This window comes from Osmerus mordax, chromosome 11 (assembly GCF_038355195.1).
Source record: "Osmerus mordax isolate fOsmMor3 chromosome 11, fOsmMor3.pri, whole genome shotgun sequence".
In the NCBI taxonomy this organism is placed as follows: Eukaryota; Metazoa; Chordata; class Actinopteri; order Osmeriformes; family Osmeridae; genus Osmerus; species Osmerus mordax.
The window spans coordinates 16711205-16737811 of NC_090060.1; the positions used below are offsets into that span (position 1 = coordinate 16711205).

At 44.1% G+C, this 26607-nt stretch overlaps 3 protein-coding genes across 3 annotated transcripts in view; 1 reads left to right on the forward strand and 2 right to left on the reverse strand.

Annotated features, from left to right (window-relative positions):
- col4a4 (collagen, type IV, alpha 4) overlaps positions 1 to 26607 on the forward strand; it is a 27891-nt gene continuing 1284 nt past the window's right edge. The window contains exons 1-47 of the mRNA XM_067245690.1: positions 1 to 310; positions 1024 to 1158; positions 1563 to 1605; positions 3739 to 3810; positions 9366 to 9500; positions 9598 to 9642; positions 9812 to 9928; positions 10506 to 10574; positions 10672 to 10707; positions 10815 to 10877; positions 10970 to 11005; positions 11096 to 11137; positions 11661 to 11741; positions 11824 to 11868; positions 11987 to 12049; positions 12735 to 12779; positions 12937 to 12990; positions 13089 to 13188; positions 13482 to 13490; positions 13814 to 13918; positions 14204 to 14359; positions 18591 to 18680; positions 18996 to 19156; positions 19253 to 19325; positions 19409 to 19515; positions 19825 to 20008; positions 20133 to 20201; positions 20297 to 20404; positions 20740 to 20958; positions 21126 to 21284; positions 21570 to 21737; positions 21944 to 22087; positions 22173 to 22280; positions 22398 to 22579; positions 22687 to 22750; positions 23066 to 23143; positions 23233 to 23340; positions 23426 to 23533; positions 24057 to 24128; positions 24607 to 24735; positions 24828 to 24935; positions 25040 to 25195; positions 25329 to 25436; positions 25538 to 25675; positions 25751 to 25867; positions 25993 to 26181; positions 26321 to 26604. Coding sequence (XP_067101791.1) covers positions 1112 to 1158; positions 1563 to 1605; positions 3739 to 3810; positions 9366 to 9500; positions 9598 to 9642; positions 9812 to 9928; positions 10506 to 10574; positions 10672 to 10707; positions 10815 to 10877; positions 10970 to 11005; positions 11096 to 11137; positions 11661 to 11741; positions 11824 to 11868; positions 11987 to 12049; positions 12735 to 12779; positions 12937 to 12990; positions 13089 to 13188; positions 13482 to 13490; positions 13814 to 13918; positions 14204 to 14359; positions 18591 to 18680; positions 18996 to 19156; positions 19253 to 19325; positions 19409 to 19515; positions 19825 to 20008; positions 20133 to 20201; positions 20297 to 20404; positions 20740 to 20958; positions 21126 to 21284; positions 21570 to 21737; positions 21944 to 22087; positions 22173 to 22280; positions 22398 to 22579; positions 22687 to 22750; positions 23066 to 23143; positions 23233 to 23340; positions 23426 to 23533; positions 24057 to 24128; positions 24607 to 24735; positions 24828 to 24935; positions 25040 to 25195; positions 25329 to 25436; positions 25538 to 25675; positions 25751 to 25867; positions 25993 to 26181; positions 26321 to 26604 — 4794 coding nt within the window. The 5' untranslated portion in view covers positions 1 to 310; positions 1024 to 1111. The remainder of the gene's footprint in view (positions 311 to 1023; positions 1159 to 1562; positions 1606 to 3738; positions 3811 to 9365; positions 9501 to 9597; positions 9643 to 9811; positions 9929 to 10505; positions 10575 to 10671; positions 10708 to 10814; positions 10878 to 10969; positions 11006 to 11095; positions 11138 to 11660; positions 11742 to 11823; positions 11869 to 11986; positions 12050 to 12734; positions 12780 to 12936; positions 12991 to 13088; positions 13189 to 13481; positions 13491 to 13813; positions 13919 to 14203; positions 14360 to 18590; positions 18681 to 18995; positions 19157 to 19252; positions 19326 to 19408; positions 19516 to 19824; positions 20009 to 20132; positions 20202 to 20296; positions 20405 to 20739; positions 20959 to 21125; positions 21285 to 21569; positions 21738 to 21943; positions 22088 to 22172; positions 22281 to 22397; positions 22580 to 22686; positions 22751 to 23065; positions 23144 to 23232; positions 23341 to 23425; positions 23534 to 24056; positions 24129 to 24606; positions 24736 to 24827; positions 24936 to 25039; positions 25196 to 25328; positions 25437 to 25537; positions 25676 to 25750; positions 25868 to 25992; positions 26182 to 26320; positions 26605 to 26607) is intronic.
- The window catches only part of LOC136951337 (zinc finger protein 678-like), a 16089-nt gene continuing 4957 nt past the window's right edge, over positions 15476 to 26607 (reverse strand). Inside the window, exon 2 of the mRNA XM_067245691.1 lies at positions 15476 to 15664. The gene's annotated coding sequence lies outside the window, so the exon portion shown is untranslated. The remainder of the gene's footprint in view (positions 15665 to 26607) is intronic.
- On the reverse strand, positions 16008 to 18172 carry LOC136952298 (zinc finger protein 135-like). The gene is made up of 2 exons (XM_067247021.1): positions 18057 to 18172; positions 16008 to 17213 (listed from the first exon to the last, which is right to left on the reverse strand). Exon 2 carries the CDS (start codon positions 16989 to 16991, stop codon positions 16110 to 16112), a length of 882 nt encoding a protein of 293 aa, XP_067103122.1. The 5' UTR covers positions 16992 to 17213; positions 18057 to 18172; the 3' UTR covers positions 16008 to 16109.

Here is a 26607-nt window from a genome sequence, read left to right on the forward strand (position 1 = left end):
GATACTTTGCGCTTTGGGGGATTGATAGGGTAACAAGTGCGGTTGCTCAGCGATGGAGTGCTTCCTTCGCACTTGTTGAAGTCTAGAGTGTTTCTGTAAGGTTTAAGGCTTGTTAGTTACATTTTTTTGTTGTTTTATTTTCTGCAACATGAAACTATTGGACATAGGTCATTTTTAAGTAGGTTCTTACTTTAATCATAGGTGAATGTGATGTTTTTCTACTCAAAAAGCAAGTGCAGGGACAACGACAGTGATATTTAAACTTCTGAAACAGTGTCTGCGTCGAACATCACAGTGGACAACGCTTAGGGTAAGTCTGATTTGACTTTAAAGAAAATGTTTTATCTTGTCAAGGTGTGTGGACGTGCCTCGATGCACATTATTTAGTTGTTCAGTATGGCAATGGTCAGAATTTCCTCTAGGCTACGTAGTTTCCGTGAATGCGTCTTTTTCATTGATATATCGTGGGATTCTGCAATTTATTAGGCTAATATACTCCCTTTTTCCGTTACTTGTTACATTTTTACATAGCTACATTAGACTACTTGGTTTTTAGGCATTTTGTGGCCATTTACAGACCATTCAATTTATATGCATTCCTATTCTGCAAGACCAGATTTTTTTCTAAACCCGCCAAATCATTCAAGCACCAAATTCCTGTTTCTTTCCTGTTTCAATGCAATTTGAAGTCATTTACATCTTAGAGTTATGTGGAGTGAAGTGTACAGACCATGTCTGTGTTGAAGATCATGATCATGCCGATGAGATGGGCTGTATCTCAGCTTGTCATCTATTAATCAGTGGCTAAATATTTTAATCCAGTGCCCTTTTGTGATAAACCCAATCTGTGCACCAAATTTATTTTTTCTGTAATGACATTCAGTTCATTGAGAAATTAGCTGATGGTCACCTCTATAATTGTTGAAACAGCATTGAACTGACCAATACCCTGATCAGATCAATCTACCTGGCCTCTACCTGTGGAGATAATCTACTAGGCTACCATATGTGTTCGCATCCTAGGAGAGGACAGGAGGTGGGGGTCGCATCCTTGGCTGTGGAACAGTCAGAGGCCAAGGACTTGAAACAGGAAACGCCCCGAGTGGCGCAAATGACATTCTCTATCTGCTGGACCACCTGTTGCAGCCGCCATCTGGGGTGAGATGCCTAAACGTTCATATTCTCTCCCATCGACAGACTGACTGTGCACTCTCACTGGTCGGTTTCTCTGGATCGGAAATAAATAGTTGGCTGATACTGTGTCTGGTTCATGCTATCCACCAAACCCAGTTGTTTTAAATCCAAGGAGAGGCGTGAATGTGTGTACACTGAATAGAGGCCTGTACTTGAAATTGTACTTTTGCACAATGTGTTTGCCCAGTTTGTCTTGCTGATCCATCCGTGCTTCATGCTATAAACAGAGAGGATCTGCATAGGCTACATAGCAGAATGAACATTCAGCATTTTTGTAGATGACAGAACAGGGATGGGATGTAATGAAACTACATTTGAGTAAAACAAAAATATTTTGACCTAATTCCTGTCCCTTTTCTTCTGTCCAGGTGGCTTGTGTTCATGTTGGTGGTGGGACAGACCGTATTTGGGGTGAGTGTATGCATTTTAGTATATGACTAAGGTTTTACACAAGAGTTATGTATTATTATTGTTCTACAGTATTTAGGCATAATTATTGATGGCAGTCATGTGATTCACATGATTACTTCCTGACTCCCTCCTTAGTTCCCAGAGGTTGAGTAAGGTTAGGTGTTGGGAACCTTACTCAAACCTTTTTGGAGGACCTATGAAAGACCATGTACAGAACCAAATGTGATATTATATATTTCAAATAGTTCCCTGTATGTCCAAACATGTCAGAAAGAGTGAGAGCATGACCAAGATGGATACAGAACATTACTCCTGATTTGACAGAACTCCAGATATGCACATTCTTTCATTGCATATGAAAATTAAGCCTTGAGAGTAGAGGCTTATCGCCAATCTAACAAGATAAAGGCATCTCGTCTGCATGCCTGACTAGTGCTCCACAAGCACAAGGAATTTTACAAGCCTCTTTTAACAGAGGCAGGCTAAGGAACATGTTGCTGTACCACATAGGTGTTCCACTGGTCTGGCGGTTAAGACCCTCTCCGATCCCCCATTACCACCCTACATACTGGGGTAGGTGTTGTGGGTGGTGCTTATGCAGAACAGGAGGTGATGGGGGTGGAGGGGAAGGTGCAGAGAAGGTGTGGGGTACAGAAGAACTGCACTTTGGTATATAACTGATTAAGTACCATTAATCCTAAAGACTACCTACCTTTGTTGAGTGGTGTGTATGTGTGTGTATATGTGTGTGTAATGAGGGAACCATGACTGTCAGTCATGCGTCCACACGAGTTCTCTCCATCCTCTAATCAGTAATCTGTGAGAGATTTTAAAGTGAAGCATGCAATCACAATGATTTGAGATTCATCAACCTTCACATCTCTAAACCCACAGAGGTGATGTCATCATGAATACTTACATCATTAGATCCTCCATAAACATCTGTCTCTGTTTAGTGTAGAAGTGTTAGGACGGTGTGAGATGATGGTGCATGCTTTCTTTTGAGCAGAGCTTGGTGTGCAGCAGGGCCTAACTGTCACAGAGGGAAACAGTAGTGTAAAAACTCCTATGTTGTGGGTAGCAGTGTCTAAGACTGTTGCCATGGCATCTCCAATGCTGTGGTAATTATGGGATAGAGGAAAACGGTTCTTCTCCACACTTAAGTGTTAACACCTCATTATTCACTATGCTTTGTCTAAGGTAGATAGTACCATATGCTACAACGAGCATGTGCTCTATGCTGTTTGGGATACGTTTTTTATGTGTTTCATGATGTACTTTAGGCCGTTAATTTCAAAGTTTTCATTATTTTGTTTTACACATTATAATGTTTTATTATCATATAAATATTTCAGTGGTTGGGACTGCTGGTCATTTGGAAGTCTAATACTAAGGTTGTTATCCAACCTTGTGTCAAGAAGTTAGGTTAGATAAAGGTAAAGCGTAGAATACTTTATTGTTATTGAATACAACGTCATTTTGTTCGGCAACTCTCAGACAGCTACAAGAGCAAGAGTATTTAAACATAAACCACTCAAAGGGATTTAAATTAAGAAGATAGAAATAATGATGTAGTATAAATAAACAAAGAGAACACACTGTAAAATGTATACACAATTGCACATACATATTATGCCAAGGATGGGCAAACAGTCAGTTACCCCCTAATTAAAGGTAAACGGATCCAGGAGATGGAGAGATGGAAGATAAAATGAAACGTGATTTTCAGTTGGTTGATTGAGCTCTGTCTGAGCTCATTGCAGAGGTCAAAGGGCAAGTTAATCATCATCCCCCTGGCTCAGGTTGTTCTGGGATTAGAGCAACAACAACTGAATTGTTGTTCCTCAGATCGTCAACATTGTATCCTTGATGATTATTTACTAAGCTCTGTTTACTGGATCATGTGGGCAACACAAATGTAACAGCAGAAACCACTAGATATTAATGCCCTGTGTTAACAACAGTACTGTTGTATGTTTTCATGTTCTCATGTTAGTTACAAATGTTCTTTGTTTTTGGAGTTCCAAAGAGATAGTTACTGATGATGTGTGACTCTTAGTTATAGTTACGTTAACTCACTAATGTGTTTCTGTTTTTGCGTTCTGTGTGATACTGATCAGTTATGCCTTGCAGGGCGACATATTGGAAGAATGTGGTGGACGGGACTGCACCACATGCCAGTGTTTCCCTGCCAAAGGAGCACGGGTACGACTTCACCCCCCAACACCATCCACTCACACCTCCATCACCCCAACCTTCGCTTTCACCCTCCACCATGCACAACACCACCCTTAACCTGACTACAGATCAATCATCCTCTACATTGTTGCTCTATGCTACCGTCTCGCTAGGACTATGAGGCAGCATGGCTGTAGATAGACAGAGGTAAATATTATAATTGTAAATCCATATTTTCTCATGCCATCTGGCCTCATCACCCACCGACCGTTTTTCAAAGTACACAATGTTTGCTATTGTAAACATTGAAATTGGTCCTTGTGATTTCAATCTGGCATTAGGCGTATAAGCATAAATCAACAGGGGTCTTTATGTGAGGGCCTGGAGAACAAAGAAAGGTGTTAAACTTCTCCATGTGTGTTTCTGGGGAGAGGGAAGTGAAGCATAGCCCAGTGGTGTGTTAATGGAGTAAAGAGGATTAGTGTGAGACGCAGCTAATGGGATTAGCAGTATTCTGTGTCAGGAGGCGATATCCCTCACAGAACAGCCCAGCCTTCTCCAGGCCCCCCAAGTCCGGTGAAATGTTGGCACATTGACCTGCTTCTGTGTCAAGGGGCCGTAACACTCATATAGCCATATATAGGTATAGGTATAGGTGCCCGTGTCCAGCGCTGCACTCCCACAACCAGGTGTGCCTCAGTGAGGTGTGCGTCCGCACAACGCTACACTTTCTCATCACATTTTGTTTAGTTTCGTACTTTTGAAATGTTTAGTATATTCCGTACGTTAACAGTGTGACGAGGCATAAGCGTGCTGGTTTCCGTTTGGTGGAATGTGGCAGTGTGAGTACACAGATGTTGCAAAGACGCCCAGAACCCCAATGATATCCTTTAACAGAAAAGTGACATATTTACTGCCCCCTTGTAAAGTAGAGGTGCACAATTACAGTGGGATCCGCAGTAAAGTAGTCCACACAGGTGCCCGGAGAATCTTCAAGAGCCTAAACGCACACTTACACTTACACGTGTTACTGACACACGCTGGACAAGGCAGACACGCAATATTCAAATGTACAGCACTCAATTTACAAACGCACACACTCTCACACACCTGTTCCTTGATGGACAGCCTTTTCCAGAGTCTCCCTCTTTAATCAGAACCCCTGTTTGAGGAAGACCGGAGACATCTCTGGAATGTGGAGCTCATAAATTAGTGATGATCCTCCTAAAATCCCCTCCCCAGATTCCTGCTACCACCAGCAACCTACCCCGACAACCTCACCAGTCCTCAACCATTTAACAGGGCCTGGAAGTGGGTTCAGCCATTTAACAGGGTCTGGAAATTGGTTCAGCCATTTAACAGGTCTGGGAATGAAGGAATAGTGACCTAACGGGGAAAGTTGCAGGCACAGCCATCTGCAAAGTCCAGGATGCTTAATCTGCAGTCACCCAACATCTGGGAGTGTTATATATCTATATTTGTTATATAAAGACATGTTCATACCAGTGCAATTCCCATTGGCGGCACATTTGTGCAGATCCATGGCTCCATCAGTTAGTTCAGCTCAACATGGCGGCAAACGCGTTTTAATATTTATTTCTCGCAAGCAGCTCATCCAAACAGTCACATCCTTGGGTCCTGCTGACTTGTTTCATCAACTGCCAGTTCTATTTGTAATTGAGTTAATTGAGATCATTAAAGGCAGGGTAGGCAATGTTGTTGAGAAGCACTTTTTGTCATATTTGCCGAAAGTAACTTCACTTCTTATATACATTTACATTTAGGCATTTAGCAGACGCTCTTCTCCAGAGCGATTTACAGTAAGTACAGGGACATTCCCCGGAGGCAAGTAGGGTGAAGTGCCTTGCCCAAGGACACAACATCATTTGACACGGCCGGGAATCAAACCAGCGCCCTTCTGATTACTAGCCCGACTCCCTAACCGCTCAGCAATCTGATCCCCTATATATATAATATATCTAAAGGTTTGATGGTAATATTACATCATTCCGACATCTGTGGGCGTCGCAATACTGTAATAAACACCAATCTTTAAGGGGTACACTGACTATTGATTGGACGGGCTACCTGTTTGTTTGTCTACCTACCTGCGCGCACTCTGCCCCTCCACTCAATGCTCGTTACTGTAGTTTTGTGGGAGTGGCTTTAAAGGGAGGAGGCGGTATATTTTTGTTTGAATCGTGTCAAAAAGAAGCTAAAATATCTAGCTTCGCGCAACTTGCCTACCCTGCCTTTAATATAGTTAGATAAACAATTTTATGGGAACGTTGAAGGGAGACTGTGTTCATCTTCTCTCCCGTCAGCTCACAGTAATACAAATCTTATTTGCGATAAAGGTTGAATTTCTAATTATACTGGCATTATATAAACATGACATTAGACAGATCAGATGGGGACACTGTCTCCTAACCTCTTTAAATTCATACACAGCGAAGCTGGACAAAGTAGTTAAATCTACTTTTATTATGTTTTGTCTACAGGTGATATTTATTATCATATAATGTTAATAACAGACCAGCATCCTGGTCTATAATGATAATCTTAGAAGAACACTAATAGTACTCCCTCTCTTGCTAACTTCACTCAGTGGGACTAAATAGACCATGTCCCTCATGCTAGCCCTGACAGTACTGATAAGTAGACCAGCATAGAGGCAGGACTTCTCTGCATGTTCTGACTTGTAGTCGTTCTCGCCCCATTTGCACTTTTTTGGGTCGTTTGAAAAAGGATGTGTGACTGACGGTTGACACAATCATTACCACTAGCTAGATCAGGTCATGCTACGAAGAAAGGCTTTTGGAGAAGAGTTAAATGCACTAAATTAAATGGGCTGAGTGATTGGTGTTTTTACATTGGAAGATCTTAATTCTGTTGTGTATGTATGTGGAGGCCCTATAGCCTATCTTTGGCTCTGGGGAGATTACTGGTCAACTCACAATAAGCTACAGAGCTCATTTGTGATGAAGATTGAATTTGTAAAATGTAGCCTACTTAAGACACTATATAATGCTAAAAGTAGATTTAATAAATTCCACCTTAATACTGTATAGTATTCCAACTATTTTATAGAAGAGGAAAGCATGCAAAATCACAAGTTGGAAAGTTTGTGTTCAAGACATTGAAGTCCTGTGACTCCGACTGTGCGTATAGTTTGTTGTTAGTTAAAACTCTTCAAACTCTTTGAAATGTTTTTGCGTCAATACGACGCGCGCAAACCATCATTTGAACAAGAACACAAATATTTTCATCGTCAGCTGCGCCTATTGTGAGAGCTACGCAGCCAGTATTTTGGCCCAAGAGTAGCAGTTTTGCATACAGAGAAGAGGGAGGAGGAATGGGGGTTTACATTTAGTCATTTTAGCAGAAGCTCTTATCCAGAGCGACTTACAGTAAGTACAGGGACATTCCCCCCAAGTAGGGTGAAGTGCCTTGCCCAAGGACACAACGTCAGTTGGCATGACCGGGAATCGAACTGGCAACCTTCGGATTACTAGTCCGACTCCCTCACCGCTCAGCCACCTGACTCCCCAGGGTTGATGAGGAGGGGTCTCTGGTATGGTGGCACAGTGTTTGTTTGGCCCAGAGGGCGGAAGACAGAGGAATGCCTGGGATTATGGAGGAGTCTGATGGCATTTTTGATCAGAACATGGAATGTTTGTGCAGTTGTGTAGACTCTAGGCTACTGCACAAACCAGACCAGAAATTCAATTATAGTTCCGACCTCCCTGGTTGGAACTCTAATTGAATTTCTGGTCACTCCTTTGTGGAAGTGATGGACCATTTTGTAAGAGAAATGCAGCGACTACTATAAGCACAGACAGTGAGGAGTGTGTTTTTCAAAGAACAATGTGGAGAACGTGATATTGAAGAAAGTGTTGACGTGTCAGACACACTAGAACACACAGGGACACAGTCACATGCTTCACGGTTTGAAAAAAAGACCACAGAAGCTAAAATATACTGGTACTTACTACTTATACTTACTTACTACTTAGTTCTGAAAGCTCAAAAAGAAAATCTTGTTCCTGGGAAAAAATGTTGACCCTAATAGACACAGGCTTGTGTATGCTGGTTCACACACACACACACATACACACACACACACACACTCGTATACACACTCTGACCCAGACATTGACCTGTGTCTCACATTCCCACAAGAGGCAACGGACTGACCTCTCCATCATGTTCTTCACTTCTACACAACACTGTAGCCAACGTGTAATTATATATGATTTGTGAAGAGAGTGACATTCAACAGTCCTTTGATGCTTCTAGTTAGGACCATGACTAGTGAGTGTCCATGTAGAAACACTCCAGGGCCGGGTGAGAAGTTGCATCTCTGGAGGCGTACGTGGACAGCTGGCTGTCCAAATACGCCTGTGTTTGGCGCGGCTGCAATTCGCTGTGCCAGCCTCCCTGGCCAGGCTCACACAATGGTTGTTGTGACAAGGACTACGGGGGAATCAGGGGGTCTTAGTGATTATCACAGTTCTGCGCACCCGGAGAAAGACAGCATGCTTAGCATAGAGCTGCTGTCACATCCACTTCAAGCACACTAGTCACACCGGCTGTAACCCCTGGAGCAACACACACTCTCCCTAAACATTGACCAAAATACACACACAAATACACACACACATATATACAAACATACACACACTCAGTCACACACATACTTACATACATCCCTCTTTTATACAGATTCATAATGAAGTTAAACACACTGAACTGGGCTATGGATTCGACATGCAACAGTTGCCTACCCTGTTAACTGGAAGGTATACTGTATCTAGTGTCAGAAGAGGTAGATAAAACAAAGTGAAGCAGGCTTGTCTGTCTGGATACAGTCAGACCCTGAGCCTGGTCGCTGTTTCAGTTTAGAGAATCAGAATAAAACAGGATAAAAGTCAGGAAGTAATTCAGTCATAATTGTCTGTGCGTGTTCATTTCTGCTATAGTGCCGACTAAACTTTGCATTATTCTCCTGTCACAACCAGCTGTTAGACCTACCATTAGACTAATTCTACCCCTCCTCGCAGCAAGGTGTGCGATTGAAGGTTTGTGTGTTTTACCCACTTAGTGCCCCCTATTGACAAAAATGTGTCAACTTTAAAACACAGTATTTTACATTTTGTAATTTAGCTGACACTTGTATTTAAAAGTCATGGTATGTTGTAGAGGGGTTAGTAGTAAGTGAATACCATTCATCTTCAATAGAGTCAACTTTAAGAAGGAGTGACATTTGCAGTCATGGTGCTCGATTTTCTGTACTTTTTATATTGGAAAACATTGTATAAAAGTGTCTGTCAAATGGATAAAATATCAAATGTAAATGTAGATCATTATTTTATCAATACATTTTTCTCTCATGCATACATTCTATGTTCTATAAGGGTAGAAACTTCCACCATCTGGTAGGTTGGCCTAATGAATCCTATATGTTTACAGCATGAGCACCTCTGTCATTCTGTCTGTGACTGAAAAATGTAGGTATTCAAATTCAATAAAAAATATCTATTTCATCCATTTAAAATAACTTGCTGTTTTGTGTGGGCTAGGGTCCCCCAGGTGCTCCAGGTAATCAGGGCCCGGAGGGGAACCCAGGCTCCTATGGCCCTCAGGGGCCACCAGGAGAACCTGGACATCGTGGGGAGGAGGGGTTCCATGGGGTGTCCGGTCCGAAAGGAGATGAGGTAACATCACTTTATTACCGACCTTATTATAAACACAAACAGAGAAAAACGTTTGTATTCCTAAATCCTTACCTGGGATTTCTTGGTGCTGTTTCAGGGTATCTCTGGGGCTCCAGGATATCCCGGATTAGATGGTCTTCCTGTGAGTATCGTTCAGACCATTCCTATATGCCGAACTGTAACGCATAATATGGTTGTAATTGTAAAAAAATATGTTATAATGTGACTGTGAAAATCAGTACTCGGTGTGTTTGTGGTCATGGAATGGAGCCTGTGTTCATCCTGATAGGTCTACTGTTTGTGTGTTGCAGGGCTATCCTGGGCCAGGAGGTATCCCAGGCCTTCCAGGGCTGGATGGGTGTAAAGGGGCTATGGGGGACGCTGGGTTCCCAGGCATCCCTGGCCTTAACGGGCCTATTGGAGCTGTGGTGAGTAAAAACCCCCATCTCAATCCATAAGGCTAACATGAATGTCCACAAGGCTAACATGAATATCCATAAGGCTAACATGAATGTCCATAAGGCTAACATGAATGTCCATAACGCTAACATGAATGTCCATAAGAATATCATGAATGTCCGTTGTTTAACATTGGTATCGTGTAATTGTGAGGAAGTATGCATCACTGGACTGGATAAATCACTTGGCCGGAAAGTTGAAGAAACTTCTTACTACATTCCTTGAATGTTTCTGTGTAGGTGCAGTAGCTTAATTTGTCCACTAGGAGGAAGTACAAAACAAAGCATATTTCCTGTTCTGGTTCAGGGGCTACAGGTTTCAGACAAATCTACTTAGAAAAGCCTACCATTTATGTGACAGAGAAAACATGCTTACTTAAAGTAAAAAATAATACAATGTAAAAATCTAAAATGTCACTAGTAATTAAAAAGCTAACTCATCTATTTAAATTGGCTTGATTTAAATCAGCGATGTGAATGCTGCATTGGAGTAGGTTTACTGTGCCTCTGTGGTTTTACCTGAGGCTGTTGGCATTTGTATCTACAGGGTTTTCCAGGAATTAAAGGAACACAAGGAAGCTCTGCTCTTCAGTTCATCCAGTACCCTGGCATACCTGTAAGCATTCTCTCCCAAATATTGTAGTTGTACAGTAAATTATTTCACTGTCACATGTCCAGGATATACTGTATTAGTAAACTTGCTTCTCTGATAGGGTGACCCTGGGCCTCCAGGAGTGTCTGGCCTGCCTGTGAGTATGAGGACCACTTAACGATACTGTACCGTCGTTATATTGTGTATGTACAGTTGGTCATTTTCATATTTCACACAACTGCATTCAAACTATCTCACTGGCAGGGTGAACAAGGCCGTCCAGGTCTAAGAGGTTCTATTGGGCCAATTGGTTATGATGGGGAAGATGTGAGTAGTACTATTTCTATCAAGTCAATAACTATATTGGTTCAGGAGCATGAATTTGAGATGCATAATACTTCCTGTCTTTCTCCAAGCAGGGTTTCATTGGTGCACCTGGGCTAAGGGGGTCCCCAGTAAGTTCACCAAATACTTTTGTGTTTAGGTTGACGTTTTACATACCGAGATCTGCTCCAACCCTGTGCTTTATCTTCCTGTTCTTCTAGGGAGAGAAAGGAAGATCGTTACCAGGACAAAAGGGAGATGAGGTAAGCCCCTGTTTGTATGTTTGTGTGGTTAAACGCCTGGAGAGTCCTGGAATAAAATCTGCTCAATGAATAAATGTAAATAAAATCTCAGAATAGTAATGGAACTGCCAAACCTTGTTTTAATAACACAAACGTTTGAGGAAATTATGTTGTCATGGAAAAACAAAGGAAATCCGTTTGTCCAAAGGCATGGGCACCCCAACTACTGCTCTTCATTGGACTGTTTTTACATTTAGTCATTTAGCAGACGCTCTTATACAGAGCGACTTACAGTAAGTACAAGGACATTCTCTCCGAGGCAAGTAGGGTGAATTGCCTTGCCCAAGGACATAATTTAATATTGCACGGCAAGGAATCAAACCGACAAGCTTCTGATTAATAGCCCGATTCCCTAACCGCTCAGCCATCTGACCCACCTTTTTGGAGTATGTGTGCACCACAACGTACTAAGTCTCTTTGTGTATAGGTTAAGATATCATAGACAAAGACAGTAGTTTGACATCCTCCTTTTTGTTTCTGACAGGGAGACCAGGGAACGCAGGGCCCCCCTGGTCCATTTGAATTTGTGGACCCTCCAGAAGATTTCTACATCAAAGGAAGCCAGGTGAATATAATAAGACATGCCTATATGCTTTTGTTACACATTTTTCTTTCATGCTTTCATGTGATGCTTGTTTGTATTTTAGGGGGACCAAGGTATGAAGGGGGAATGTGGGCCCAGAGGAATGAATGTGAGTGGGTGCTCAACACGATACACAATGAGCATGTGTCCATGGGTGTATAGATTCACTTGTTGGTGTATCTGTTCAATTGCCGAATCAAATTGTAAATTATCCTTTCATTTTCCAGGGACTTGACTCTTCCCTAGGAATTAAAGGAGAAATGGGAATTGTTGGATTTCCCGGAGTCAGGGTAAGAGAAGTAAACCTTGGTTTAAATACTTTATTTTTTTCAGCTACCTAAAACTAATGTTGGTTTACTTGTCTGGCACAACCAATGGGATGCTTCCCAAAATCCAACCCACCTGACTTTCAGATGTCCATGCATGACCGTCATGTTGACTCAAGCACATGCTTGGTCGCCATCGTGTGGTTTTTTCCCAGCATTGCATGGTTGAACATTTTCTTTTTCTTAAGGGCAGTGTTTTAACCCTTGTGTTATCTTCGGGTCATTCTGACCCATCAGTCATTGTGACCCACCGTCGTATTGCGACAGATTTACCGCATACAAAGACAAAGTGAAGCATTTTCTTTTAACAGCTAGGCTGTCTCAGACCCCCCACATTGCAAAGGTTAAAAGAAAATTATTTTAATTTGTTTTTGTATTGGGTAAAATTGGGTAAACACAACGATGGTTCGTTATGAACCTTTGGGTCATGTGACCCGAAGGCAGCACGAGGGTTAAGACATCTTTGGGGTGATTGTTATTCCTTTGCCAGAATTACAATTTTTTGTACAATACAAATTGTCAAGATGTTCCCAATCGTACAAGCTTGATATGAAGGCAGGTTTGCATGTTTGTACCTAGCACTGAGTCCTCTAAACACTAACTACCGCCATTGTCATCCTCAAATCCTCACAACTATTATAATGTTTAGGGCTTTCCTGGATTCCCTGGTCTACCTGGCTTACCTGGAATAAAGGTATTTGTCCTTGCCAAGTCAACTTGAACACCCTTGCATATGCATACATATTCTGTAGATGATTTCTAAATATTGATCTAAATTCAATGTTTAGCTTATGGAAACACAGCTATTTGTACTTTATACTTTATACTTTAATAACCGTGATTTTATCCAGGGGCTTTTCGGGAGCCGTGGACTACCTGGTCTGATTGGAAATGAAGGACCGAAGGTAAAAAAAACTATGCCCTGGTGTCTTGATCATCACTATTAGTCCCCAACTTTTAATGCCCAGGTCATTAACAGGACTTGTTTGGGGTTCTATCCAAGGGCTTTGCAGGGGACCCAGGCCTCAAAGGAAGCACAGAGTTCCAGTACATCAATGATACAGGTCGGGGGGCCCCTTTCTGTGGGACTCACTATCTTTGTTGTTAACAACCATCTTCTCTTCTTTGTAGCTAGAACATAATAAAGCATGGAACCTCATGCACTCATGTGGGACATGTCCAAGTAGATGTATGTCTGTTCCTTACTCTCTGTTTACCTCACTATCAGCTTTCCTCCATTGTCACGTCAGATTGTTTATGTTCATGTTGTTTGTTTTGCATGCTGGCATGATGTGGCTGTTGTTTGTCTCTTTATATGATGTCGTTGTTGTTTGTCCCTGGCATCACCATCATGTGTGTCATGTGTCATGATGTGTCTTCCCTGGGCATCATGCAGTCTGTAGAGGTGAGCACATCATTCTGCCTAACATCATCCTGTTTCCTAAGACACACCTGTACAATACAGATCAATAACATGTACCAGCAGATGAATAACTGTTGATTATGTACTGTGTGTCCGTTGATCTGTACCCATCTCACAGTTGATCAATAGCCATCAAAAACATCTTTACCTATTATTCTTCTCGGTAAAGAGGATGGACTATTTGTTATGCTTGTGTATAGCTGTGCCACATAAACGAAACCCCTTAGTAACACTTCACATTCTCATCTTAATATTGTCAGTGAGCTGCCTCAAAATTCTAATAGTCGTAACCATCGTTCTCACAGGACCTATGGGAGAGCTGGGGTTACCAGGACAACCTGGTCTCCCAGGAGATGTTGGGGAGATGGGGATGCATGGTCCCCCAGGATTTCCAGGAATATCCATCCCAGGTGAGTGGTCGGGCACACTTGCAGCACCTCTCTCGTCCCTTTCTGGATAGATAAATACTTTATTGATCCCTCAGAGGGAATTTTTTATGTCACAGCAGCATGTACAGAGATACAAAGTATTAAATATAATTTTAAAAGATGCACATTCTACACAATAAAATACAATTATTGAATACAAATAAATAAAATAAACATAAACTAAACTTAAACAACAGTGCAATGAATTGGGACAAAACAACATACAATGGTTTGTGTTTAACCAGTGTTTGTTGCTACTCTGCTAAGGTCCAGATGGGAAACCTGGTGGACGTGGAGTTCCTGGGGAAACAGGGTCTCAGGGAGAACCTGGGAGGTTTTATTCTGATGGGCCTTCAGCGGGGGAGCCTGGTAAACAGGGCCTTCTAGGAGCTAAAGGACAGAAAGGGCAGCAGGGCTTCCCAGGTTAGGCTCTGTTTTTTCCCCTCCTCTCTTCACAGTGGCTCTCACAGTTTCACATACACATTCCATAAAATATACTTACATTTAGTCATTTAGCAGACGCTCTTATCCAGGGCGACTTACATTAAGTACAGGGACATTCTCCCCGAGGCAAGTAGGGTGAAGTGCCTTGCCCAAGGACACAACGTCATTTATCACTGCCGGGAATCGAACCCAACAACCTTCTGATTAATAGCCCGACTCCCTAACCGCTCAGCCATCTGACCCCCTAATTACATGACATCAGTGTGAAAATTATTTCGCTTCACTCTGTTGTGGATCATGGGATGGGGGTGTGGGGTGTGGCTACAGGTACAGTTAACATTTTGAGTAATATATATTTTTTTTTCAAACTAAAATATACCGACAATATGGTACTCGGGAGGGGGTGGGGGGCAGTGAGGGGTGATTGCATCAGGGGGGCCGTGCCCCAGGCCCATGGTGTTGAACCTGTATACACCCACTTAAATGAATCCTGAAGTTAAAAAACCAGCATTGACATAATGAATTTTATGTGCTTATATGTATGTGCGTTTCAGTGTCCTTTTACAAATAGAAATGGGTAGAAACTGGGGGGACGGTATGAACGGCAATGAAATATACCGGTATGAATTAGGCCTACAATATGAATCTTGACTATACCGTGAAATCCACGGTAGAGCCATCCGGAAATTGTATTGTCACAGCCCTATTCACACCAGGCATGGCATAAAACTACCGTATGGAACTTAAACCCAAATATCGCGAGCAATCTATGCAAACGTTGCAATCAATCTTCCGCACACTCATAATCAGTGGTGTAGATGGAGTAGTTTAGACCATCGTTTTCGGCCTTTGTCGTTCATTTTTTAAACTACACAACTTCCGACATTTACAGGGACTTAAAGGTTGGTTAGAATTGTGAAATGTTTATTGTAGAGATTTGTTACCACCAGTTTACTGCAAATATTGAACAAAGTTTTCTTCTAATCCCATAAAAGTAGGCTACTGTTGAAAGCTACATGTTAGCTCTTCTTCCGTGGCAAAAGCACTGTAGACAAATTCTCCTCATGTGACAAACCTGCCGTAGACTACTCCATCCAAAGTATTCTTCAACAATGGATAAAGATCGGTGGTGCATTGGACAACTGATCATCAAATTCAAGTCAAATTTATTTGTACAGACATTTTTACAAGCAATGTCACAGAGGGCTTCACATACGCCCATAGAACTGCCCCTCAACCAACCTAAACCCTCAAGGAAGACAAGACAAAAAAAATAGAAGAATCCTTCAGAGGAGCAGTTCAGTGCTCCCCTCCAATTACAGTTGGTGAAAGAGAGGTGCAGAACACAGCCTGTTACGTCCCTCGCCCTGTTTGCATGTGTGTTCTGTCTTGTGTGTTTGTCTAGTGTTACGGCCTTTACCCCAAGACAAGGTTCGTAACACAGGCTAAACAGTCTTACATCAATAAAAGTTAAACAAAATGGAAGAAACCTTGGGAGGAGCAGTCTAACAGTAGAGTATTTTAGCTGTTTTAGTTGTAGGCCGGTAGTTCTTCCAGCTGTAGGTCATACAGACAGCTTGGCCCCAGACATCACTGCTTTGGAGTTTTTCTACTGTGCAGGTGACTCTTCAGATGGACCTTTGTTTTACCTGAATAGTCACAGAGGTCACAGCTGTAGGGCTAATCTCCAGTATGGATCCTGAGGTGATTTCTCAAAGTGGAAGTCTGGCTAAAGGTTTATCACAGAGATCACAGCTCTAGGGCTTCTCTCTCCATTGTGAACCCTGCAGTGATCTGTGAAACTTCTATCACTGCTAAAGGTTTTACAACATAGGTCACAGCTGTAGGGCTTCTCTCCAGTGTGGATTCTGCAGTGAGTTCTCAAATTGGAAGCCTGGCTAAAGGTTTGTCCACAGAGATCACAGCTGTAGGGCTTCTCTCCAGTGTGGACTCTGCTGTGAGTTCTCAAATTGGAAGCCTGGCTAAAGGTTTGTCCACAGAGATCACAGCTGTAGGGTTTCTCTCCAGTGTGGACTCTGCTGTGAGTTCTCAAATTGGAAGCCTGTCTAAAGGTTTTATCACAGAGGTCACAGCTGTAGGGTTTCTCTTCAGTGTGGATTCTGCTGTGAACTGTGAAACTGCTAGCACAGCTAAAGGTTTTACCACAGAGGTAACAGCTGTAGGGCTTCTCTCCAGTGTGGATCCTGCGGTGATATGTGTAACTGCTGGCACGGCTAAAGGTTTTACCACAGAGGTCACAGCTGTAGGGCTTCTCTCCAGTGTGGGTTCTGCGATGAGCTGTCAATTCCCCAGTCTGTTTAAAGGTTTTACCACAGAGGTCACAGCTGTAGGGCTTCTCTCCAGTGTGGATTCTGCGGTGAATTGTGAAACTGCTAGCACTGCTAAAGGTTTTACCACAGAGGTCACAGCTGTAGGGTTTCTCTCCAGTGTGGATCATGAGGTGACGTCTGAAATGGCCAGTGTGGCGAAAGGTTTTACCACAGAAGTCACAGCTGTTGGGCTTCTTTCCAGTGTGGATCCTCATGTGCTTCTTGAGGTAACTGGATGAGGAAAGGCTCTTCCCACATGTATCACAGTGATGTGTCTCCATAACTCAGCTCTCTTTTTGTTCTCTGTCTGGTCTCTCTGGATCATGTATCTTGTCTCTGGAAGTTATTTTCTCTCTGGTTGATCCTCTCTCTAGTTACTGCTGTTTCTGGTTGAGTCTCTCTGTAGTCTCTCTGGTTGAGTCTCTGTAGTCTCTCTGGAGTCTTAAGGTGTCTCCTCTGTCTAGTCTCCGCCCATGATCAAGTATGATTGGCCAGTAGGAGATCTGAAAAAAACACTTCAAAGTTAAAGGCAAGGTAGACAAGTTTAGCAAAGCTAGCAATTTTAATTTCTGTTTGACACGATTCAAACCAAAATATCCCATCTCCTCCGTTCAAAGCCACTCCCACAAAACTACAGTACACAAACAGGTAGCCGGTCCAATCACTAGTCAGTGTACCCCTTAATGATTGGTCATGTTAATTACAGTATTAAGACGCCCTCAGATGTCGAAATGATTTCATATTACCGTCAAACCTTTAGATATATTGGTTGCTATCAAGACATGAAGTTACTTTCGGAAAATATGAGAAAAACTGCTTCTCAACAACATGGCCTACCCTTTCTTTAATTACTACACAATAATCATTAAATGTAAATTAACAATAAAATGACTTTGGATTGGAATTGCAAAGTTTTTAATCCAATAATATTAATATATCTATTGCATGTGTCTCATTTTCTATATAAAAACGGATAGTTACAACATAAATCACGGAATGTTATGAGCACTCAACTATTGGCTCCACTGCAGCAATACAGAACACAGCACACTATCTTTATGCTGCCCACGAGGGCGGTCAAATTAAAGTTCACAAAACAGGAGTAGCTACGTACCTTGAGACTCACAAGACTGTCTGCATCTAAACAACATAACATAACATTACATACCCTTTTTTACAACGTACTATAGTAACATATACCCAAGACAAACACTGAATCTAGCTAACAACACAATGGAAATAAAGCTAGGTACCGTAGCTAGCACCGAAATGAGTTTAAAACCAAGCACAAAGTCGCAAATCCTGGATACAACGTCAAAAGCAACGCATATAATGCTAGCACTTACCTTCATAGTTGTTAGAACTGCAAGAGTTTTGATCTATAAATACATTAGGTCTCAAAATAAATGTTAAAACGTAGGGAAACTTCCCGTTACGTATGACAAACTACATTGATTTAAAGCTCACGTAACCGTGGATACAAACTAATGACTGTAAAAAGTCAATGATACAAAAACTCGAGATGCAGTTACACATTTGTAACACCAGGTGGCACCAGAACGGTTAAAAGGCTACAATGATAGGATTCTTCTCATTTAGTCATTTAGCAGACGCTCTTATCCAGAGCGTTCTCACCAGATCACTGTTGATACAGTTGACAATATCAATATGAATCCGTTTACATTTCATACTGGTTGAAGCTGTTTTCTTGCGGGTCAAGATGGTAGCCTTGGTAACCACATTTGAAAAAAGTTGATCAAATGTGTTCCTTACTGCGTATGTAGTTCATGTGACGGATGGGCTGGTAAGAGATCAGTCTGATTTCTGGTCATTCAGTTGGTGTTTAGGAACCCATACCCTGTGCTCTGGGATTTTGGCAGGTCTGTACTGCACAGCAGGAGAGCCAGGGGAACCAGGGCAAGATGGAGACCAAGGTCCACCTGGGGGTAGAGGGTTCCCAGGTTACAAAGGTGACTTTCTGTTATTTATTAATGTGTTTGTTGATTGATTCACTTATCTTTCATGCACCTTGTTTAGTACATGTCATTGATCATATAAATATAGTACAAAGTTAGCTTTTGGCTTCCTCATCTTCCCCATAAGAGCATCAGTTCCAAATAAAATTGGGAAAAATTCACATAAACAACTTTTCCCATGCATTTCGGTACATATATCTCCAGTCAGTGATCTATTTACATTTGACACACTCACATCATTGCTACCGCTCACATCTGTTGCAGTGTGTGGGGGCGAACACTGAGATGTGTGTGTCCTGGTGTCTTTAGGTAGTGCTGGTGCCTGTGACTGTGGGCCTTCAATACCTCTGGTGGGGGAGCCTGGTTCTATCGGACCCCCAGGGTTTCCTGGGTTACCTGGCATCTCAGGGCCAACTGGACTGAGAGGCGACAGCGGTTTTTCAGGAGAACCCGGAGAACGTGGACCAGCCGTGAGTGGCGGTATCGCTCCTCATGTGCCTTAGTTCACCCAATGTTCTCTCGTTCATGAACAAAAACGTTTAATGTACCGTGTGTTTTTCTGTCAGGGACTGCCAGGGTTTCCAGGGGCTCGAGGGTTCAAAGGTTCGAAAGGGAACCTCTACATAATGGATATCAAAGGTAAGGGCACATGTGAAAGAATCTTGTTTTGGATGGATTTTTGTGACTTTGAATGGAAATATGTTGGTCTGTATTGTCTCTAGGAAAGAAGGGAGCAATGGGCTCCCGAGGGCCCCCTGGTCAACAGGGAGCCACAGGAATGAGGGGACCAGATGGTTTCCCAGGTACACCTGGCGATGAAGGCCCAAAGGTATGTCTCCCAGGTCTGTCAGCTGGGTTCAGTTTGCCAGTCTACAAATGAACATGGCCCAAAATTAAATGTGTCAGGTGGCTGAGCGGTTAGGGAATCGGGCTAGTAATCTGAAGGTTGTCAGTTCGATTCCCGGCCGTGCCAAAATGACGTTGTGTCCTTGGGCAAGGCACTTCACCCTACTTGCCTCGGGGGGAATGTCCCTGTACTTACTGTAAGTCGCTCTGGATAAGAGCGTCTGCTAAATGACTAAATGTAATGTAAATGTTTTTCCTGTTTGTCTGTTGGTTCTCCGTCTGACTGAAACAGGGGGATAGCTTTTCAGGGTTTCCTGGTGAGAGAGGTTATCGAGGATTGGATGGGCCTAAAGGGTTCCCCGGACCCGCTGGTTCCCCAGGTTTGGATGTCATAGGTGCTGTGGGACTCAGGGGGCCCGCGGGGGATGCGGGCCCCCCAGGATTCAGGGGGCCTGTTGGCCCCAAAGGAGTCCAAGGTCAGGAGCCTGCTCAATGCTTCACTTTGTAATTCATGTTTTATAGTATTGTAATGATCTCGTCTGTACTAATGACTGTCCTCCATTTTGTGTTTTCCTTCCCTGGCCCCCTTGTTGACTGAAGGAGATACTCTGCCCTGTGTGCCCAGTAATCCCGGAGCACCTGGAGAGAAGGGAGATGCTGGACAACAAGGTAACGTTGCCTAACCACTGTCTTCTCACCAGGGTTGGGGTCAGTTTTGTTTAAATCCAGTGGCCGTGTCTCAAGAAATTGTATGTGCTCTCTAGGACTCGCTGGTGGGACAGGTCCCCCTGGGTACAGAGGACTTCCTGGACCTGACGGCGTAAAGGGACAGAAAGGAGACTTAGGGCAGGCAGGACCAACTGGAATCAAAGGTATATCTTGTTTTACATATACAATCACAGTAAGAACACAGTGTGAAGAACACAGGGAGTCAGGTGGCTGAGCGGTTAGAGAATCAGGCTAGTAATCAGAAGGTCGCTGGTTCGATTCCCGGGCGGCAAAATGACGTTGTGTCCTTGGGCAAGGCACTTCACCCTACTTGCCTCGGGGGAATGTCCCTGTACTTACTGTAAGTCGTTCTGGATAAGAGCGTCAGCTAAATGACTAAATGTAAATATGCTTATATATAAGACGCATAAAAACATATACTTAAAATGTGATGGAATATGGTTAAATAAGGCATTATGCTCTCACCCCCCCCATGCAGGCTCTGTGGGGTGTGAAGGAGACGTAGGAGATCCAGGCAAAGAAGGCCTGAGCTATGATGGTTCTCCTGGGTCCCCTGGCCTAAGGGGCCCTACGGGGCTCAAGGGCCCAGTTGGAGACTCAGTCCCTGGAGCTCCAGGACCAATAGGACTCACTGGACCACTGGGCCTATCAGGACCTAAGGGAGTTCCAGGGCCACCTGGTCCAACTGGATTAACAGGTACCAGAAACAGACAATATGCAAATCCATATTCCTTGTATCTCAACTTTAGTTTTATAGATACGATGGTTGTTACTATATTAGACCGTAAGGATTGTGTCAGTTGTTAATCATTGAGCAAATAGTATTATATGACTTGCATAGTTTAAAGGACTGCCATTGCACAGGTGAAGCAGGTTTGCCAGGTTACGTGGGGACTAAAGGGGAGCATGGAGAGAGTGGTGCTACAGGCAGAACTGGATCTCCTGGACCCTCCCCCTTGTGTGAAAGCGGGGCCAAAGGCATCGCAGGGCCCCCTGGACCAGCAGGGGATCAAGGCCCTCCAGGTAAGTCAGGTGGCTGAGCGGTTAGGGAATCGGGCTAGTAATCTGAAGGTTGCTAGTTCGATTCCCGGCGTTGTGTCCTTGGGCAAGGCACTTCACCCTACTTGCCTCGGGGGAATGTCCCTGTATTTACTGTAAGTTGCTCTGGTAAAGAGCATCTGCTAAATGACTAAATGTAAATGTAATGTAAGTACCGCCTACATGTATGTGTTCATCGCAGGCACCTGTGATGAGGTAATTTTGGTCTGTTGGCAAGTAGTCAGGTCATTCTGTGTGTGGCTGTCTCAGGTTGCGCTGGTGTGAAAGGTGATGTCGGACCAGAAGGTTTGCCTGGCACCGGCCCTAAAGGGATGGTTGGGAAAAATGGATCTCCGGGCTTTCCTGGGTACCCCGGGGCACAGGGTCCCACCGGCCCTATAGGGGACTCAGGTGTACCAGGAGCAGATGGGCAGAAAGGTTAGAGAAACAGTGCTGTACCAAGCGAAGAGAGCTTGCTTTTCCAACAATGTCATACAATTGCAGAAAGTTATGAATAATACATAGTAAATCACAATTTCCTCATGTGGCAGACACTTTTATCCAAAGCAACATACCAATAGTGCATTTAGAACGTACAGCAGTAGTTCTAGGTTGATTGCCCCAATGTGACTTCTAACGTGAAGGTCAGAGAGGTGCACCTGGAAGAGAAGGATCCTCAGGGGACCCAGGGAGGAACGGGGCCCTAGGACCTCCAGGGAGGAAAGGGGAGAGAGGCTTCGATGGCCAACCAGGCTTCCCTGGAGACGAAGGAGTCAAAGGAGGAAAGGGTATGTTTATCTAATCTTAGTATTTTAGCTAGCATCATGGCAAATGGAATCGAATGGATTCTGATGTGAGGAGCTTATCTTCCAGGTAGCAAAGGGGCCATTGGGAACCCTGGAAACACTAATCCTATCCCCATCAAAGGATCGCCAGGTCCTCCTGGGGCACCTGGTCTTGATGGTTTCACTGGGCAACGAGGTGAGAGAAAGACGCAAATCTGTTTACCCTGATTAATTATCAGTTTAATTAGTATGTACTGTATGTGTTTTCCAAAGCATGATCCGAGGTAGCTAAACATTGTTATTCCCCTCTCAGGGAGTAAGGGTGTTATGGGAAGACAGGGTGAGCCAGGATATGCAGGGGCTGGTGGACCCCCTGGTGTGGAGGCTGGACCTCGCGGGCCATCTGGCTCCTGTGGGCAGCAGGGGGACACTGGCCTACCAGGTTTTACGGGACAGAGGGGCATCACCGGCTTCCCTGGAGAACCTGGAGACCAGGTAGATGCTCACAGTTAACTGTGTTTAACACATTCCTTTCCTGTTTGAGTTCCTTTAGCTGGAGGGTTCACCTTGTGCAACTTGTGCGACTATGTTTCTGCCCAAAGGGTGACCCTGGGTTAACAGGTCCGTCTGGCACGCCTGGCTTCCCAGGATACACTGGCATCAAAGGTATGAGCATTCCCACAACACTGGGAATACTGTTTATTTAACAACATGAATCATTTGTGGAGTGTGGAGTCAGTTGGCTGAGCGGTGAGGGAATCGGGCTAGTAATCCGAAGGTTGCCAGTTCGATTCCCGGTCATGCCAACTGACGTTGTGTCCTTGGGCAAGGCACTTCACCCTACTTGCCTCGGGGGAATGTCCCTGTACTTACTGTAAGTCGCTCTGGATAAGAGCGTCTGCTAAATGACTAAATGTAAATGTAAATTTGCCAAGATGTGGGTGCTTAGCTGAGGGTCACACATAGTACACTCCTTTACAGGTGACAGAGGGGACTCCATTGGTGCTCCACCTGGTCCGCCTGGTGACAGGGGACCCCGTGGGGAAGACGGGATACCTGGTAATGTAGAAGTAGGAGAAGCACATGACGAATAGACAGCAACAAGGAAGTTTTATCTCTGAGGGATCTGTAACTGTCCCCTCCCATAGCTTCATCTGGTGAGAAAGGTGATCAAGGAGAACCAGGATTCTCAGGCGCACCAGGGCCTAAAGGGTTGCCTGGCCCTCCGGGATCCATTGGGCCACCTGGTCCTCCAGGTAAGAACATGCATTGGAAAGCCTTGTAGATAGACATACACACGGTGAAGCAGCAATGGTGTCCTCACTCCTTTCTCACTGGCAGGTGTCTTTGGACCACCAGGACCTGGTGGGAGGCCGGGGGCCGAGGGCCCCCAAGGAAATCCGGGAGTGCCCGGTCTCGAGGGAGAGCAGGGGCCCCAGGGACTCAAAGGTTTGTTTGAGTAGAGTTGAGCAGAGGTTTAGTTTTAAATCATATATATACACAATCATTTTTTTTCTTCATATTTAAAAAAACATTTTACATACAAAAGTACAAAGTTGGCCTTGCTGACATTTTTCCCCAAATTTACTAATTTAAAACTACAATCAAAGACACTGACACAATAGTACACAAAAACATTTTTGATTAATTGTTGGTATTGACTTTTTATTACAAACCCAAACTGAAACATATGCCGTACTCTCAAATCAGAAAATGCATGAAACAAAATCAACTCAGTCAAAAGCATCAAAGCAATGGATGCCAACAGACTGAATAAACTTAGATAGAAGAATGGGTCTGTCAAGTCAACTGATAAAGAGTCTCAAAGAGTCTCATACTCAAGTCTAAATCTCTTCAAATGAAGCTGTACAGTCAACAGGAAGTTGCACTTCTACCATAAAACTCTACTGTAAATACCCATTCAATGAGCTTGACATTGTCCTGACTGGAACATTGTTGTGTTTGCCACCAGGTCCTCCAGGGCCGCTGGGCCTACATGGGCTGGATGGGCTGAAGGGTGTGAAGGGAGATGTTGGAACAAGAGGTAAGTAGGAGCAGAGAAATCTGTATTTTCTACTTCTTACATTTTCAAGCCAGGCTCATTACTTTTTTTGTCGTGTCTGTGTGACAAAAACATTTGGGGGGACCAATTTTTTTTGAAAAAGGTTTACTGAAAAAAAGAAATTGTGAAAAGTTTCCAAAAAAAAAATTGGCGAAAAGTTTCCAAAAAAAAAATTGGCGAAAAGTAAAAAAAATAAATATTTGGCCGAAAACTTTCAAAAAAACATTTTTGCAAAAACTTTCAAAACAATATTTTTGAAAAAAGTTACAAAACTATTTTTTTAAACAGTCCAGAGTCTTTCAAAACATGAGTATCTGACGTCTACTTGAGTGAAGGATGTGTGTGTACTTCTGCCATCTCTGAGTAGGAGTCAGCATTTGTGTGTTCTGAAGAGAACAGAATTTTATTAAAACTTGGATTGATTGTATTATACACACACACACACACACATATGTTTCAGGACCTGGTGTGCCAGGACCTCCAGGGTATGTGGGGCCAAAAGGAGACAAGGGATCCAGAGGCTGTCAAGGCCCCCAGGGGCCAATCCAGTCTGGGCCACTGGGGCCAAAGGGCCAATCAGGATTCACAGGTACAGATATCAAACATATTGGCAACCTAGATGTCTGTGACGGTAAAGTGGACTTCTGTGACATGGTGTGACAACCGAATATCCCCGTGCAGGTAGTCCAGGACCTATGGGTGCCACAGGCCAGCCAGGTGTTGATTGTACCAACCCCATTCCAGGGCACTGTGGAGAGGCAGGCTTCCCTGGGCGAGATGGAAACCCTGGTCAGAACTCGCCCCCACCCCGCCACCCCACCCACCCCCGATAAACAAACATTCCATACCGTTTTCTTTTCATGCAAAGTTATTGTGTTGTTATTTTAATTCAGGCCCACTTGGGGACATTGGGCTTCCTGGTCGTGCTCTGCCAATGACTGGAGACGAGGGGGATAATGGTGCGCCTGGGTTTCCTGGGCTGAAGGGGGAGAAGGGGTCTCTAGGAGTCTATGGGCTACCTGGCATTGCAGGATTACCTGGCTTCAAAGGTAACCCTTACTCTGAAGCCAGCTGGTATTATGTTTGTAATTACTCATCTATCAGTTTAACCATTGCTGTCAAATATATTGATGTTGACATGTGCTGTATCATGTCTAAACATTTGTGTGGCATTTGCATTAGGTGAGCTTGGTAGTCCTGGGTTAATGGGGATTCCAGGATACAGAGGACCCTCTGGAACTTGCGGCCCACCTGGATGTAAGGGGGCCCAGGGCCAGAAGGGAGACCCAGGTGAGCTAGTGGTGGTTATTTTGAAAAATTGACACAACTGTGAACTAACGAAACACTACTACCCCCTCCACTCTATCTGACTGCTAGTTCTCTATCCACAGGACCAAAAGGAGAAGTAGGGTCAGTGATGTTTCAGGACAGCACATCAGCCCCTCCTGGGCCCCCAGGAGCTCCAGGTGTACCAGGCCAAGAAGGCTTTCCTGGAGCCCCAGGAGTAAATGGCAGAGACGGACCAAAAGGTAAGGTCTAAAAACAGAAACAACATAATCTCCATTAAAATACTGCATGCACCGATTTGCATAATACTCTTGCAGGGAGGAATGGACCTTTGGGGTCCCCGGGTTTTCCTGGGCCAGATGGTCCTCCAGGTCCAGGTGGGGCCCCTGGAAACAGAGGAGCCCAGGGAGATAGGGGGGTCTTGGGTCTACAGGGTGAGTCACAAGAGCCTCTGCATTTAATTATTGATCGTAGCATCATATAACCATGATTGTGTTCCTGACACATGCATTGTGACTGGTCTCGAGTCTTAAGTCTCTCAGTCAATGTTTCATCACAGGGGAACAAGGTCCCACTGGAGACCCTGGAAGCCCAGGACCAAGCACCGTCTTCAACGCTGGCTTCCTTTTAGTGATGCACAGCCAATCAGAGACTCTCCCTTCGTGCCCAGCTGACATGGCAGAGCTGTGGACGGGCTACAGCCTCCTCTACCTGGAGGGCCAGGAAAAAGCTCACACACAGGACCTTGGTATGTGGCCCTACAGCACTACTCTCTCAAAAACACACTTATGTCTGTTTCTAGCCGACGTAGATGGTGAAGGAGAGTGTATCTAACCAGTGACCATACAAGGGGAGTCATCAGATGTTTCCTGTGTACCCCTCACCAGGCCAGGCAGGCTCCTGCATGCGCCTGTTCAGCACCATGCCCTTCTCCTACTGCAACATGGGCACCTGTGACTACGCCAGCCGCAACGACAAGTCCTACTGGCTTTCCACTACGGCAGCTGTGCCCATGATGCCTGTGGCTGGCACAGAGATAAGGGAGCACATCAGCCGCTGTGTGGTGTGTGAAGTGACCTCCCCGGCCGTAGCTATACACAGTCAGGACACCAGCACGCCACAGTGCCCCCCCAAATGGAGGAGTTTGTGGATGGGGTACTCTTTCCTTATGGTA